Source organism: Chrysochloris asiatica, unplaced genomic scaffold, assembly GCF_000296735.1.
Source record: "Chrysochloris asiatica unplaced genomic scaffold, ChrAsi1.0 scaffold00179, whole genome shotgun sequence".
In the NCBI taxonomy this organism is placed as follows: Eukaryota; Metazoa; Chordata; class Mammalia; order Afrosoricida; family Chrysochloridae; genus Chrysochloris; species Chrysochloris asiatica.
In genome coordinates, this window is record NW_006408697.1 from 2,832,213 (window position 1) to 2,849,581 (window position 17,369).

Consider the following 17,369-nt stretch of genomic DNA (forward strand, 5'->3'; position numbering starts at 1 on the left):
GCCCTCACTGATATACTTCCAGAGCATTTTCAAGTGTGTCAGTGGTGGTGTGGTGTGTGGTCCCATAGACTTGATCTCTGGCCCTCACTGAGACTTCCACAGCATTGTCATCATTTGCTGATTTCTTTTTAATGCTTCTGCAGTAGTCAACTGCCTGCTCATCAGTATTTGTTGGTATTCATTTTGTTGTGCTTTCAGAATCTTCTTTTAAATGAAGGAAATACCATTAATGGCTGTTAAAGGTCTGTGCAATACTCTTACATTGGTTTGTACTCGTTAACTCAGGCTTTCAGCTGATTCATTCCATTTTAAAAAGGAAACTCATTCTAGAATTATCTTCTTCTTGTTAAGTGGTGTAGAGTCGATTCTGACCCATAGCGACCCTGTACAGTGTTTCCAAGGAGCAGATGGTGAGCTTGAACCACCGACCTTGCAGTTCAAACGGACTTTGCAGTCTGACTCATTAGCCCACAGCGCCACAGCAGGCTTCCAGAATTATCTTAGGAATTCACAAATCCGTTTTCTCTTATGGAGCTTTCATTTTTGTGTGTTACACTTAGTTGTTGCTATTGCCTTATACTTGGATATAAAAGTATGCTCCTTAAAAAATTTGGTTCTACAGTAGCAAATAAATTAGAATAATTGAAAATAAAATACATAAACCAAGTAAAATTTATCAAATAAAATTTACATTAGAATTTAGATGTTGACACACACATTTATGTTTGAGAATTATTAAGTAAAGAAGTTTATTTGGAACATGTAATTTTGTTCTCCAGATCTGAGATAGTCATACAGTGTTCGTTAGCTGGCACTTCACAGAGCATTTTTCATCTTGAGATAATTCTTAAACACCTACTCGCTCACTTTCCATCCTTTGTTGCTGCTTCTGTTGCTGATAACCCATCAGGGCAGAAAGCATGCTACAATACAAGGGTGTGCACAATCAGCAGGCGTGTTTTGGTTCACTTTGTGCAGGAACCAGATACACAGATTACACTCCCGCTAGTGCAATTTTCGGTGGTTGATGAGAGGGAAATGAATGTGAGATTATACCCTATCAGTCTAAGATGAAAAGGAAAATATGTTGTTGTTATATACAAAATTTGAGTTGACATTTTATTTCTTTATGGACTTGTTCTACTCCCAAATTAAAAACTACATATAAAGTCCATCTGAAGGGAAAGGGCAGAATATATTTACATAGTTTTTATTATCTAGATATTCATCTAATTCATTTCTTTAAGGAGTTGTTTCCTTACATGGAGATATGTAAATATTCTGATCGAGTATAAAAGTAATGTTCTGATACCCTTTGTTGCTAAATGTAGCAATGTTGCAAAGCAAAATCATATTTTGCACAGTAAATACTGAATTTTGTATCTTCTTAACATGCCTAATGGAGTTGTGGAGTGGCGCTTGTAGGGTGAGCTCTGGATTGTGGTCAGAGTTCACAGCCGCCAGCCGTTCCTCGGAAACCCTATGCAGGGTCACCGTGAGTCAGAACAAACTCAAAGGCACTAAGAACAACATGTCTAATACCTCATTTATCAGCATATGTAAAGTAATACCAAGCACTGCACAACAGACAGTAAAAATGGAAACGATACATGAATTACCAATTTTTGCTATTTAAATGTTGGTATTTCCAGTATTTTCTTATGTTTGCCATATTGTTACTAAATTATTATCCATAGTACTATTAAATGTATATTAGATTGCATCCATGTATATGCCATATATTTTTTAAAGTCAAAGTTACAAATATTATGTATAATTAATTTTAAATCAGAACATATTACAGGTAAATACTACACAGTTGTTGTTGTTGTTAGGTGCCATTGAGTCGGTACCAACCCATAGCGACCTTATTCACAGCAGAACGAAACACTGTCCAATCCTGGGCCAACCTCATTACTGTTGCCACGCTTGAGTTCATCGAAGCTGCCATTTGGCCAATCCATCTCGTTGGGGGTCTTCCTCTTTTTCTCTGACCCTCCACCTTATCAAACATGATAAGCAACTGGTCCCTCCTGACAATATGTATGAAGTATGAGAGACAAAGTTTGGCCATCTTGGCCTCCAAGGAGCTCTCTGTCTGTCTGTACTTCTTCCAAAACAGATCTATTGGTTCTTTTGGCAGCCCATGGCACTTTCAGTAGTTGTAACTTGATTGAATTTGTTGCAGTGGTCAACTTATTCTCGTTCCCTCACCTTTGTGCATCATCTGGGACTGGATATTAGCTGTGTACCAGGACGTGTAAAAGAGCACACCTATGTATTTGTATCATGGTAAACGACGAACATACACTAGGAAGAAGGAGAGAAGAACTACTTCTGAATATTTAGTCACTGAAAACCTTATGAAGAGCAGAGAAACACTGTCAGATACAGTGCCAGAAAATGAACCACTCAGGTTGGAAGGCACTCAAAATGCGACCGGGGAAGAGCTGCCTCCTCAAAGTAGAGTTGACCGTGATGATACGAATGGAGTAAAGCCCGCGGGACCTTTATTTGCTGATGGGGCAATGAAGAGAAACAGCTGTAAACATCCATTAATAACTGGAACATGGAATGTACGAAGTGTGAATCTAGGAAAATTGGAAATTGTCAAAAATGAAATGGAATGCATAAACATCGATATCTTAGGCATTATTAGTGAGCTGAAATGGAGTGGTATTGGCCATTTTGAATCTGACAACAACATGGTTTCTATGCCGGGAATGACAAATTGAAGAGGAATGGTGTTGCATTCATTTTTCCAGATCAGTCATGGGGTACAACGCTGTCTGTGATAGGATAATATCCATGTGTCTACGGGGAAGACCAGTTAATACCACTATTCAAATTTACGCACCAACTGCTAAAGCCAGTGAGGATGCTACCAACTTATTCAATCTGAAATTGATCATACATGCAATCAAGATGTATTGATCATTACTGGTGATTGGAATGCAAAGGTTGGGAGCAAAGAGGAAGGATCAGTAGTTGGAAAATACGGCCTTGGTGATAGAAATGATGCTGGAGAACGCATGATAGAATTCTGCAAAACCAATGATTTGTTCATTTCCAATGCCTTCTTTAGACAGCATAAGAGACGTTATACACAGGGACCTTATCAGATAGAATACATAGAAATCAAATTAACTACATCTGCAGAAAGAGACGATGGAAAAGCTCCATATCATCAGTGAAAACAAGGCCAGGGGCAGACTGGAAAAGACCATCAGTTGCTCATATGCAAATTCATACTGAAGCTGAAAAAAATGAAAACAAGTCCACATGAGCCAAAATATGACCTTGACTATATCCCACCTGAATTTAGAGATCATCTGAAGAACAGATTTTATACGTTAAACACTAAAGACTGAAGACCAGTAGAGTTGGGGATGACATCAAGAACATCATACATGAGGAAAGCAAAAGTTATTAAGAAGACAAGAAAGAAGGAAAAGGTTAAAATGAATGTCAGAAGAGACACTGAAACTTGCTCTACAGCATAAAGATGCTGAAAGCAAGTGGAAGAAGTGAGGAAGTACAGGAGCTAAACAGAAAATTTCAAAGGTCAGCTCGAAAAGACAAAGTTAAATATTAACAATGAAATGTGTAAAGATCTGGAGTCAGAAAACCAAAAGGGAAGAACATGCTCAGCATTTCTCAAGCTGGGGGAACTAAAGAAAAAATTCAAGCCTTGACTTAAGTTATTGAAGGATTCTCTGGGCAAATTATTGAATGATGAAGAAAGTATTAAAAGAAGATGGAAGTACACTCGTCACCGATAAGGGGAAGTGAGGGAAAAACAGCAATGAAGCAGCGAGCTAAGCCCTACAATGTTCAATAGACTTCTGTGAACCCAGGTAGAGACCTGGTTGGGCAGCAGTGTGGCAAGACCTGGGGACTCTTGGGCGCAGAGTCAGTGACATAGCCACAGAGGACTAGAGAGGAGAGTGAAGTGTCCAGCAGATAAGAGAGGGCATATGCACAAGAACACCCACACTTGCAGATAATACCCACTTGACCTGGCTTCAGTGACTGGATGATCAGAGCTCAACTAGAAGAATAAAGAAGAGGAAAAAAAAAGAGTAATATGACACAGTTTGATGAACTTGACCTACACCTATGGATGCAGTAGCTCAAAAGAGGGAACAAATCCTTACAGCAAGGATCATTCCCACCCCCTCCATACACAGAGTAGGCAGGGACGGGCAACTTGGACATTGGCTACCCCAAATGGGGCAGAAGGGGGTCCTACAAAGGCAAGAAGTGACTGGCTTACAAGCTTTCAAGAGGAAAGCTAGATTCATAAGGCATGGAGGAAGGTAGAATCTCAACTGAGTAGTATACAGTCTGCTAGGCGGGGCTGATGAAAAGAAATCCGGATGGATCTCTTGTGATACAATAGTGAATAATTGTTATCTGGACTGTTTGTGAGGGTTGGACTTGTAAAGGTAGACATTTTTTAGCAAGGAAGGGAGTGATTAACTTTTCAGCCTAAGAGCGGAGGTCCCGAGACTATCAAGGGAGAAGAGCGGAGAGCGGGACCCTACCCAGAGTAGCAGTGATGTGTGAGATGAAGGCAGAGATGATGACGTGGAGAGATGGAAGTGTTTTGGTCTTTAGACACAGAGAGGGAGAGGGACTGTGTGCTGATGACCCGGGGGCAGGCTTGCAGTGTATACCCTTTGGTTGGTTGATGATGCATAGAGGGGATTGTAACCATAGCAATGAAATGATATACTATAGGATGAATGTAAAACTAATGTTCTCCCATGTAAACTATCACATAATTCACAATAAAACATTAAAAAAAAAAAAAAAGACGAAGGAATACACAGAGTCACTGTACCAAAAGGAAATGATTGATATTTGACAATTTCAAGAGATAGCATATGACCAAGAGCTAATGAAAATGAAGAAGTGCAAGCAAGACGCCAGGAATTGATGGAATACAGAGTGAGATCTTTCAACTAAGGTAGCAATGGAGGCACTCACTCATCTATGCCAAGAAATTTGGAAGACAGCTATCTGGCCAACTGATTGGAAGAGATCCATATTTGTGCCCATTCCAAAGAGAAGTGACCCAACAGGATGCAGAAATCATCGGACAATATTCTATGTGAGTAGTTTTACTCAAGGTAATGACAGAAACAGCTGCAAGCATACATTAACCGAAAACTTCCAGAGGTTTAAGCCAGATTCAGAAGAGGATATAGAATGAGGGATATCATTGCTAATGTTCGATGGATCCTGGCTGAAAACCGAGAATATCAGAAAGATGTTTATCTGTGCTTTATTGACTATGCAGAGGCTTTCGATTATGTGGATCATGACAAGCTGTGGACAACATTGTGAAGTATGAGTATTCCGGAACACTTAGTTGTACTCATGAGGAATCTCTACCTGGACCAAGAGACATTTGTTCGAACAGAACATGGGAACACTGAATGGTTTAAAATGAAGAAAGGTGTGCGACGACAGGGTTGTGTTCTTTCATCATACTTTGTATACTGAGCAAATAATCCAGTAGCTATTACATGAAAAAAAAACGTGGCATCAGGATTGGAAGAAGACTCATTAACATTACCTGCGATATGCAGATGATGCAACCTTGCTTGCTGAAAGTGAAGAGGACTTAAAATACTTACTGATGAAGATGAAAGACCACAGCCTTCAGTATGGATTGTATCTCAAGGTAAAGAAAACAAAAATCCTCACAACTGCATCACTAAACAACATTCTTATCAACAGAGAAAAGATTGAAGTGTCAAGGACTTCAATTTCCTTTGATCAACCATCCATGCTCATGAAAGCAGCAGTCAAGAAACGATGTATTGCATTAGACAAATGTGCTGCACAAGACCTTTTTAAAGTGTTGAAGAGCAAAGATGTCCGCTTGAGGACTAAGACCCAAACCTTGGTATTTTCGATAACTTCATATGCATGCGAAAGCTGGACAGTGAATAGGGAAGACCATAGAAGAATTGATGCGTTTGAGTTATGGTGTTGGAGGAGAATATTGAAAGTGCCATGGGCTGCCAAAAGAACCAATAGATCTGTTTTGGAAGAAGTGCAACCAGAATGCTCCTTGGAGGCAAGGACAACCAAACTTTGTCTCTCATACTTCAGACATATTTTCAGGAGGGGCTAATCACTGGAGAAGAAAATCATGTTTGGCAAGGTGGAGGGTCAGAGAAAAAGAGGAAAACCCCCAGCGAGATGGATGGGCTCAAGTGTAGCAACAGTAGTGAGGTTGGCCCAGGATCAGGCAGTATTTCGTTCTGTTTTGCATAAGGTCTCTATGAGCCGGTATCAACTCGATGGCCCCTAATAACAACAACAAAGAACATTTCTGGCCCTTCTGGTTGCAGTTGCTGAATCAGCAGATGTGGGTGTAGAAGAGATTTCTGTAAAATCATCAGAGACCTGTTATCTAGTAATTCGTCCTGACCCAGTAACGTGCATAGTTGGTGGTGGTAACAAGAGTTAGACTCTGCAGCCCTCACCCCACACTCCACCTCTGTTTCATTAGAGAGAAATAGGTCCTCACAGAAGACACACCGAGATAAAGAATTCCAGTCACACAGGAGAACCGTAGGCGACAGACCTCAACAGAGGAATGGAAGTGCTAAGGGTCTCAGAGCTTTTTAACCCTGCGTGTGACACCCGTGCACCTCTGGACTTGATTTCCGGCCAGCATTGTTGAGCCCTGGAACTGTCCTGTCAGTTCCCTTCCACTGAGAAGCTGGATTTTCTTGTGTCCTGTCTGCATTGCATCTACAAGTCTTTGCTTGGGTCAGCCTGGTGCACGTGTCGTGTTGAAGTCTTAAGCGTGTGCTACCGTTGCTTATTGTGTCATCTTCCCCTTCCCAGGCTCATTGCCTGTTTGCGTATTTTGCTATATTGGTCTTATCAAACTACATACAGTTTTCCCCTGAGTCATTGAAAATACGTCTCTCTTATTCCTAGTTTATATTTCCTAAAAAAGGAGCATTTTCTTATAAAACTATAGTGTTGTTGAGTGCCATCGAGTTGATTCCGACTCACAGTGACTCTGTATAGGGTTTCCAAGGAGCGACTGGTGAACTCGAACCACCAACCTTGCAATTCAGACTGACTGCAGTGCAGCACATTAAGCTACAGCGCCACACCAGGACTCCAGAACTATAGTGGAGTTAGGAAAGTCAGCGGAAACTAACCTTGATAATTCGTATCAGCCATTGTCACTCGCACTCTGCAGAGCAGAGGGTTCTCGAGGCTGTGGGCGCTGCTACTGAGGCAGGGTGCCAGGGCTTCGGTGTGTGGAACAGTTGAGGGTTCCAGTCAGCAGCCAGGCACTTAACCACCTGCAAAACAAAGTCAGCAACCGTTCAGCCCGCAACACTCTTTACTCACCTGGGCTCAGTACTCGATCACAGCAGACACACCGTACTCCTCAGCCATGCCAGGCCAGTATTACAGAGCCTTTCGGGCCTGCTGACCATGTCCCCAGGACACAGCACGCCACCCCTAAGCCTCCCCCACCAATTCACTGCACACATCACTGTACCCCCTGAGCTGCTTGTTAATAGCGTGCCTCAAACAGTTGATGGGAATTTTCCGTCGTCTTTTCAGTTTTCCCACAAGCTTCCTGAATCCCCTCATCTAATACTGTTACTTAATCTGCAGTTCATATTCCACTTTCCCTAATTGTCCCAACAGGGTCCTTTGTTTCAGTCCTGGATTGTGTTCTGTTGGTACTCACCAATGCTGACTCTAGTCAAGGACTGTAACTGAATTGCTGCTTGTTGGTAGAGAAATTCTTTCTCCCCACTGCCACATCCTCACCGTCTGCCTCCTTCCCCGACCACCACTGCATCTCCTATGCTTTGTGTCCAGGACTTCAGCACCTGCTGTATGTCTCTGTTTCTGGGGGTCCTTTTGTCTGTGCCCTCTGCCCTCCCACCCTCAGGCTGCAGCAGTGTGGGGAGTGCCACTGGGAGGGTTGGCATTTGGTGTTCATAGTCTCTCCTCTGGGTCATGTTTGGTGTATGTGTCTGTCTGTCTGTCTGTCTGTCTCTCTCTGTGTACTTCCTCATGTTCATAGTTATGAATGGTGTCATGTGAGACTAAGATTCTGGAGTTCAGATATAGGCAGCTGCTGTTACCTAAGACCCACAACGCCCTGAACACCCAAACTGGAACCACCCAGTCAAGCTCACTGGTTGCTCATTCAGTAACTCATAAAGCCTGAGATTTGACCATCTTTTTCCATGAAAAAGGCACTTGTTTCCTTGTGTTTTTCTGTAATGGTAATCCCTCTTTTTCTTCCACATGTTTTTGAAACCATTCAGTGAACAATGACCATAGTGTTTTCCGTTTGCATGATTTTGCCTGGGAGAGGGATAGGAGTGGGTGCTGGCGGTGCCAACCTGTTGCCTGCCATCTGTTTCAGCTTGCTGGAGAGTGTCCTGGGTTACGTTAATGCTGCTGCCCAGTCCATGGAGAAGAATGCAGACAGACAGACTGTGAAGTTCTGGCGAGCTCTCCTTAGCAAAGCTTACGACATGTTAGATAAGGTAGGTTTCCACTTCTCCCATAATTCTTTTGTTGCAGATTTTTATATCATTATGGTATAAAAATACTTAACTGAAAATTTTAAGACTAAAACTAGCAGTAGCTACTCTTGCTATATATATAATTAAGCTCAGTTTTGCTTGGAATAGATCCTTTATGACTAGAAATAAATTTGGGAAAAAAATGCTTCCCTAATTACAAAAACGTGTGTCTCAATAGCTGTATTCTGTTGTGTTATTAAGTTCCATCCAGTCAGTTCCCACTCACAGTAACCCTGTATTGGGGTTCTAAGGAGCAGCTGGTAAGTTGGTACTGCCCACCTTGCAATTTAAACTGACCTTGTGATCCAGTACCACCAAGACTCCATAGTGTTCCACTTCAGTCATTGTAATAAAATTAAAAATTTCCATGGATTATGTGGTCTGTGAAATTGCTAACCAAAATGTCAGTGGTACGAATCCAGCAACTACTGTGAGAGAAAGCTAGTGCGGTCTGCTTCTGTGAAAGGTGTCCTTGCAGGCTGGGGGCAGCTCGGTGACGATTCACACAGGAGTTGGAATGGACCCCGCAGCACTGGCTCTGTTGGTGTGTGGAATATTAGAAACATCACTGACCTGGAAACTGGGAAAGCTGTTTAAATAAATCTAGCTACATTAGTTACTTAGATGGCCTTGAGCAATTCACTGACTCTTAGCTTCATTTTCTTTTTCTTTTTAAATGTTTTTGTTATAACTAATAATGCTGACCTAAAAGGTTACTGTAAGAATTGACTCAGGAAATGTGTATGAAAATGATGCTTGCCCCTAGGTGTGTGCAATAAATAGAAGTCATTTTTAATCCAAGTTGCGTTTCCTTTTCTTTCTTTTTTTTTAATGTAAAACTATAGGTCAATGCCTTGTTGCCCACAGAAATGTTCATCTCTGTCATCAGAGGGCTGGTGGGTAACCCACTGCCATCAGTGCGCCGCAAAGCACTGGACCTTTTGAATAACAAACTGCAGCAGAACGCATCCTGGAAGAAGAAAGTCGTAAGTCGATGCTGTGCACTTTGCTCCGTCACAGGCTGGGCCTCACTCCCCGAGGTTGCTCCAGGATGCATGTGACAACTGAAGTGTGTGTTTTCTGAATCTAGTACTATCATATAGATTTTTTTATTGTAATGTTACTTGCAGTCATATTAGGACTGAGTTTCAACGTCATGGAATTCTTAACTACTTAGGTTCAGGCCACCTCCTTTACTCCAAACCTTTATATGAATGAAAACTGTGTGAGCAACACGAGTGTTTTCTTAGGGATAACGTCATCACATAACTCAGGGGAACCTCCAGTCAGAATCAAGAAGTAGACTAGCATTCGTCTGCAGCTTTAATGACCTGTCCTCTGCAGGTTCACCATTTCCTACAACTACTTCCAGTCCTTTTGGCCATTGTGGAGCGTAAAAAGAAAGAGAAGGAAGAACAAGCAATAAACAGGCAGACGGCTTTGTATACCATAAAGCTGCTGTGCAAAAAGTTTGGTGCCAACAGTCCTGAGCCCTTTATCCCTGTGCTGAGCGCTGCAGTTCGGCTGATCGCCCCAGAAACCAAGGAGGAGAAGAACGTCCTGGGCAGTGCACTGCTGTGTATAGCAGAGCTGACCAGCTGCTTGGACGCCCTGGCAATCCCCCAGCTGCCCAGGTACGCTCCTGGGGCTCGGCCTCGCGCTTCCGGTCCAGGTAGAAAAGTTCATAGTTAGATTTGTTGTTATGGAATTGACCATTTCTTAAGACTGAAAACGACAATGCCCCTATTTGTCTTAGGGTCCCTGGTTCTTGCTGTGTCTTGGTGGCTATCATTAGGAAACTCCTTCAGGCAGAAGCTGTCTTGTACCACCCACCCACAGCGGTGAGATGGCTTCACCCCCGACTCTGACATGTGCTAGTACTGAAGCTTTGGGCTGGTTACATGACCCGCAGAAGCTTTGCCGTCTGTAGGGGGCAGATGATAGTACCACCCTTGTGGGCATTCTCGTAGCCTAATGAATACAAGTTCGGTACTTGAGAGGTACTTCTGTGCTTTTTTAAAAATCACTGCTCTGTCAGTACTGTTGGCACTGAGAAACAGCTCGCTCTTTCAGGTACACGAGATCACTGTAGATGGGGATTGACTCAGTGGCAGCTAACAACAGTAGGCACTTGAGGTGTGGGCAGGGTTTTCTAGATGGTGACAATACACAGTGATACAGGAAAAGTTTTTTGTTTGGACTTTTCAAATGAGCTTTGCTCCAGACTCCAGTCTGCCAAAGCTGCTCTAACGTCTTGCTCTCTAAACGTAGCCTGATGCCGTCGTTGCTGACAGCCATGAAGAACAGCAGTGAGCTGGTCTCCAGTGAGGTCTACTTGCTCAGTGCCTTGGCGGCCCTGCAGAAGGTCGTTGAGACCCTCCCACACTTCATCAGCCCCTACCTAGAAGAGGTCCTGACCCAGGTGAGCTCTGGGAACCACAGCATGCAGTGTGGGGCAGACTGAAAAAGGAGGATACTTAATGGTTTGAGTACTTCTAAGTTTTTAATGCCTGTGTGATAGGAAAGATTTTTACTTCTAAAAAACACGGGGGGTTTCTTTTTGTTTTTTTCTTAAATATGTACCTTTTTTTTTTCTCTTATGTCATCCCTCCTGCATAATCATGAAATTGATCCGGGTCCCTTGGTTCCAGGTGTCTTTATCCATTATGGCAGAACATATGACATTGCCTTTTTGCCCCCTTTGAAGTCTCTGGTGACTACATGTTAGAGCTGGCCTTTCTTTGCTTGTGATTACTGGTGGTGGTGGTTGTATGCTGTGGAGTCAGTTCCAACTCATAGCCACCCTGTATAGGGTTTCCGAAGCTGTAAATCTTTACAGGAACAAAAATAACTCATCTTTCTCCCATGGAGTGGCTGGTAGATTTGAACTGCCGACCTTGTGGTTTGCAGACCACCTCGCAGTCCAGTATGCCACCAGGGCTCTTGAGTGAGAACTAGTCATGCATATTTGTTTGTAGTCTGAGAAGTTGCCACACCCAGGTGCCTGGTGCCGTACTGCGGCCTGTGGCTGCCTGTTGTTGGCCTCATTGCTCTTCCAGTGCAGAAACCACTTCTGGCCTGTTTTGTCCACAGAGACTCCCATCTGGCTTTAAAGGAATTCCATGTGTAACTAGAACACGTACTCTACTTTTTGTAAACACTAGCCTTTGAGCCTTGATGTGAATGTGTGAAGATTCTAGAAGCATGTTTATGTTGCCTTGACAGCTATATCTATACCCCTGTAGGTGGTGTGTTTGGAGAAAATCACTCGTGAAATGGGTTCTGCCTCACAAGCTAATGCTCGGCTCACCTCTCTTAAAAAGACACTGGCGACCACCCTGTCTCCCCGAGTTCTACTGCCAGCCATCAGTAAAACTTACAGGAAGATTGACAAGAATTGGAAGGTATTAGACTGTAGAAAGGGAGAGGTGGCACTTAAACAGATGCATTGCTAAGCTCTGAGACAATGAACATGTTGTGTTGTTGGCAGGATCTCATGGGTCCGTTCATGAGCATCTTGCAGGAGCACATTGGGGTGATGAAGAAGGACGTCCTCACCTCCCACCAGTCTCAGCTCACTGCGTTTTTCTTAGAGGCCCTGGACTTCAGAGCGGGGCACATGGAGGAGGTCAGCTTACTTTCATCCATACAATCCTGAAAGTAGTACTTTTGAAATTAACACTTGTCAAAGCAATCTAGAGCTAGATGTCAGTACTGTGGCTAATAAGTCTGCTCTTGTTTTCAGAATGATCTGGAGGAAATTGGAAAAACTGAAAATTGTATCATTGGCTGTTTGGTAGCCATGGTTGTAAAGCTTTCTGAAGTCACCTTCAGACCCCTGTTCTTTAAGGTCAGTCTTTCCACACGTCTTCTTTGTATGAACAAAGAAGGTTTATGTTAAAATACAACCAAGAGAGTTGCTGTGCATGTCGAAGAAACTAATACTCCTTTTTTTCTTAGCTGTTTGATTGGGCTAAAACAGAAGGTGCCCCGAAGGACAGATTGCTGACGTTCTACAACTTGGCAGATTGCATTGCTGAGAAACTGAAAGGGCTTTTTACTTTGTTTGCTGGCCATCTAGTGAAGCCTTTTGCTGACACCTTGAATCAGGTGAACATCTCTAAAACAGGTTGGTTGCTCAGTTCAATTCCATTGACCTACCGTGCTGTATGGAGTCCTGGTGTGGCACTGCAGGATTCAGCACTGGACTGCTAGCCACGAGGTTGGCAGCTCAAGCCCACCTGCCTCACAACAACCTCCTAGTGTACTTTACACCAGGCATGACAGTGCCCAGAGACAGGATTTCAGAGTCATGAGTTCTGGTTTAAGGAGTGTGCATTTGTACTTTGTGGTCACTTTTCAGACATTGAAGTCTTTGTTTTAGCTTAATGAAAACAGTATTAATAAGCTAACTAATTTGAGAGAAAGGTTAAGTGAATAAGCATTAATATTGCACCACTGGAGGTAACTTTGAAACATTAAAAATCAAAACTGCTTTATTCCTTAATACAACTTGGTAATTCAGGTAGTTTAACCTAGGCATTAGAATCTAACAACTCTAAAAGAAGAAAGCACCTATTTATACACAAGGCCAACTGTTGGATTCAAACCCACCAGCTGTTGTCAGGAGGAAGATGAGGCTGTCTGCTCCCGCAAAGGCCTAGAGAGGGTCGCTGAGTTACAGATGATGTGATGGCAGGAGGTTTGGGTTGGGTTTGGTTATCCAGATGAGGTCAGGATGATCTAAGAAATACCTTTCTGATCATAGTTACGTTATGTGATTCCAACTTAAACCATGAGAGCTTCATCTGTCTTGTTTTTACTTTGTCTACAGATGAAGCATTTTTTGACTCTGAAAATGACCCTGAAAAGTGCTGCTTACTGCTGCAGTTTATTTTGAACTGTCTACATAAAATCTGCCTTTTTGATACTGAGCATTTTTTAAGTAAAGAACGAGCAGAAGCTTTGATGGTACCCCTGGTGGATCAGGTAAACGGGAGCTCTTTTCTGGTCCAAAATGAGAGCTTGCTGGGCATTGTTTAAACTTTTTTAAAATATTAAATATTATTAATGAAATTTGTATTCCAAACTTGATTTCTCATGATTTAACTCAACTTCATAGTTTCACTTTTGCATTCTTTAAAAGGAAGTTATAAAGTTTTATTGTAAATTTTTTATTAATGTACATTGGATTTCTTAAGAATGTTTTAGGATTGGGTTTTCTCTGAAAGCAGGCATCTAAAGACATTCTGCCACAGGGAAAATAGTAATAAGGACTCTGAGATTTCATCAGCATTCCCCATAGACGGAAGCCCAGAGACGTTCCAGAAGGTGACAGTGGTGCTTTAGAGAGAGAGAGTATTAGGCCACAACCTCGTTGTCAATCCTGCAGACATCAAGACGGGTAGTCACATATTATTTACACAATAGGTTTGGTGTTTTTTTAATGTAAGGTTCTGTGGTTCAAAGTCTTTGTCTCATTCGTAACAGCTGGAAAATAGGCTTGGCGGAGAAGAGAAGTTCCAGGAGCGGGTGACGAAGCACCTGATACCTTGTATTGGGCAGTTCTCAGTGGCTGTGGCAGATGATTCCCTGTGGAAACCACTCAACTACCAGATTCTGCTAAAGACGAGAGACTCCTCGCCCAAGGTTAGCAGCTGACCAGTGTTGGTCAGACAGCCCCTGATGTTACACATTTTCACTGCAGAACACAGATGGGACCATGCTAAACTGGGTGGGAAGCATTGCCGCTGGCCAATGGTATTAAGAGGTCAGCTCAGGGAGGCACACACCCCACACATTATGTACCATTAGGTATATATGAAGTAACAGCTTTTACCTCAGCTGGGGAAAGGAAAGTCTGAAATCAGACTTCTTTGGTACTGCTAATGTTTTATTTCTGGAGTTGTGGTGCTGTAGGATAAGCACTGAACTGCTAACTCATAAGGCACTCCTCGGAAACCCTGTACTGGCTCGTGGTGAATCAGAACAGAGTCCACGGCACGTAACAACAGTATCACAAACTTTCAGCGTGAGTTGCTCTGTAATTTTTATATGTAAAATCCACCGCTCATCTTTCAGTTTGTCGTACTGTGGTGGCTTGGGTATTGCTGTGACGCTGGAAGCTGCCACTGGTATTTGAAACATCCCCAGGGTCACCCACGGTGGACAGGTTTCTGTGGAACTTCCAGACATAGACTAGGAAGAAGAGGCCAGTGCTTCTGAAACCCTTATGAATAGCACCAGAACCGTGGCCGATACAAAGTAAAACTGGGGAAGAGCTGCCTCCTCACACTGGAGTGCACCAGAATGATATGAATGGGACAGGCTTTCTGGACCTTCATTATTAACAGCTGAAACCATCCAGTAATCATCAGAACATGGAACATACAAAGTATGAATCTACAAACATTGGAAATTGTAAAGTTGAACAGCGAAAAAGGAGTTCCGTAGAAGTATCGATGTATTTGAATTATGTTGTTGAGTTGGCTCCGGTTCATAGCAACCCTGTGTAGGGTAGGGTTTCCAAGGAACAGCTGGTTGGTAGGCCTGAACCGCTGACCTTGTGGTTAGCAGTCCAGTGCTTATCCAGCAGTGCCATTGTTGGAGAAGATTGAAAGTACCATGAACTACCAGAAGAACACACAAATCAGTTTTGGAAAAAGTATAGCCAGAGTGCTCCTTAGGAGCGGCTCCCGTACTGTGGATATAACTATCAGGAGGGCCTGGCCTAGTCCCTGCAGACGGAGAGCCTCGTTAAAGTGGAGGGCCACCAAAAGAGGGAGACCCCCAACGAGATGACTTGGTAGTGGCAGCAGTAGTGGTCTCAAACGTCACAATTGTGAGGTTGGCACAGGACTGGGCAGGGTTGGTTCTGTTGTGCACAGGGTTGCAATGAGTCAGAACAACTCAATGGCACTTAACAGCTAGGAGTCATTTGATAGATTTTTTCTGAGGACATTGGATGATCACAGGGGCCTATTAGGAAGATGTTTTAGGAAAACTGAAAACTGCACTGAAGAGACTAGGCCAGGAAAGTTGTGCCCAAGGGGTTTTTAGGTTTTTTTCCCCAATCACAATAAACCCGCTCATTCTTCAAGATTAGCTGGGACTGCTGTGAGAGCTGCACTGGGAAGGATGCCTGACCCCTCCCACCTTCCAGCCCTGAGCTTGCTCTTCCACACTTCTTTTTTCCCCCTGACATTTGATTTTGAACATTTGAGTCCCTTGAGGATGCCCAAAACTGTTATTTTGAGGAGGTGTGAGTCAGAGGTACAGAATTCTTCAGGAAAGAGTTACTCTTGTTAAGCGCCACTGAGTGGGTTCCGACTCAGTGACCCTGAAGGGTTAGGGAGATGGAAACGCCGCCGTCCCGAGTGGCTGGGCCTAGATGGAGGAGCGGCTGCGTTTAGTGAAGGTCCTTCTGATTTCATAGCAGTGTGACATCTGCTCCTTACCCTTACGTCCTATACCTGTGATTATTACAATAGGCTATGCAGGGGGTGCTATCGAATTACAGGCTGTATGAACGAGGGGATTTGAAAATGTTCACAGAAAATACATGAAGGGAATTCGCCACCAGCCTTCTGAAGCCCCTCATGTGTCCACACTGCAGGCATTAAGCTTAGGATCTGAAGTGGTAGTTGAGATACACTGCTGTGGATAGGAGATGTGGGAGAGAAACTGCACACCTGAGTCTCAAAGCTTTCAAATGAATGATGTTGTCAGAACTTGAGTGGCGAAAACCTAACAAAGCAAACTCTCATTAGTACTAGGAGTCGGTTCTGCCCCATAGCAACCCTACTGCTGACCTTTTATTAGTAGGAGTTTTAAATTCAAATTTATATAATAATTATGAGGGTGAATCAAAAATCATCCACTGTTTATATTAATGCCCGTCCATGGCTGATAACATTGCGCATGCACGTGAAATGATTCTGTCAAGTAGACAAATCATTTACAAATCAGCCTATGCAATCAATAATCCACAACAGATTGGTTTCAAAAAGTTTGTTCGAGAGGATACAGAAACAACTCACGAAAGAGCATAAACAGAAGTGTTTGTGAACATCTGCAAACAAAATTTGGACCGATACCCCAAGGAAGGTAAAATTTCTTTTGAAAAACTTACTGGTGAGAAGACATGGATTCATCACTACGAGCCTGAGAGTAAACGGCAGAGTATGGAAAACATTCTCAATCACCGACCAAGAAAAAGTTCAAGTTAACCATCAGCTGGAAAGTGGATGTTTCATTTTTTGGGACCCTCAAGGACCAGAATTGGAACACTGTCAGGAGAAAGGTTCAGCAATCCCCAGTGCTGGTTACAGTGAGAGGCCCACTGAAGGGCTGAAGCCTACACTTTGGATGAAACGCAGAGGACCCTGTGATCCTGCACAACAATGCACGTCCACATACCTCTGCCCACACTGTTGGCACTGCAAAAACTTGGTTTTGATGTGTTAAAGCATCCTCCCTATAGTCCTGATCTTGCCCCATCAGACTTCACCTGTTTGCTCCCTTTAAAGCAGCCTTCGTGGACCAAGATTCACCTCTGATGAAGTGCAGACAGCAGTGCATTTGTGGCTCACAGTTCAGACTAAAGCATTTTTTAAAAAGGATATACAAAAGTTTGTTGACAGAGGTCAGAGTATATTGAAAAGTAAGGAGATTATGTCAAAAAATGATGTTGTCATTTCTGAAAGTTGATAAATTCTACAACCAGAGTGTGGATAATTTTTGACTCACCCTTGTATTAGGGATAAAGAGACTATC

General features: G+C 43.0%; 1 protein-coding gene across 1 annotated transcript in view; it reads left to right on the forward strand.

The window, feature by feature from the left end:
* HEATR1 (HEAT repeat containing 1) overlaps positions 1-17,369 on the forward strand; it is an 89,337-nt gene that overhangs the window by 70,152 nt on the left and 1,816 nt on the right. Inside the window, exons 33-42 of the mRNA XM_006872002.1 lie at positions 8,432-8,555; positions 9,440-9,580; positions 9,939-10,228; positions 10,866-11,016; positions 11,840-11,998; positions 12,085-12,222; positions 12,340-12,444; positions 12,555-12,723; positions 13,429-13,583; positions 14,085-14,243. Coding sequence (XP_006872064.1) covers positions 8,432-8,555; positions 9,440-9,580; positions 9,939-10,228; positions 10,866-11,016; positions 11,840-11,998; positions 12,085-12,222; positions 12,340-12,444; positions 12,555-12,723; positions 13,429-13,583; positions 14,085-14,243 — 1,591 coding nt within the window. The remainder of the gene's footprint in view (positions 1-8,431; positions 8,556-9,439; positions 9,581-9,938; positions 10,229-10,865; positions 11,017-11,839; positions 11,999-12,084; positions 12,223-12,339; positions 12,445-12,554; positions 12,724-13,428; positions 13,584-14,084; positions 14,244-17,369) is intronic.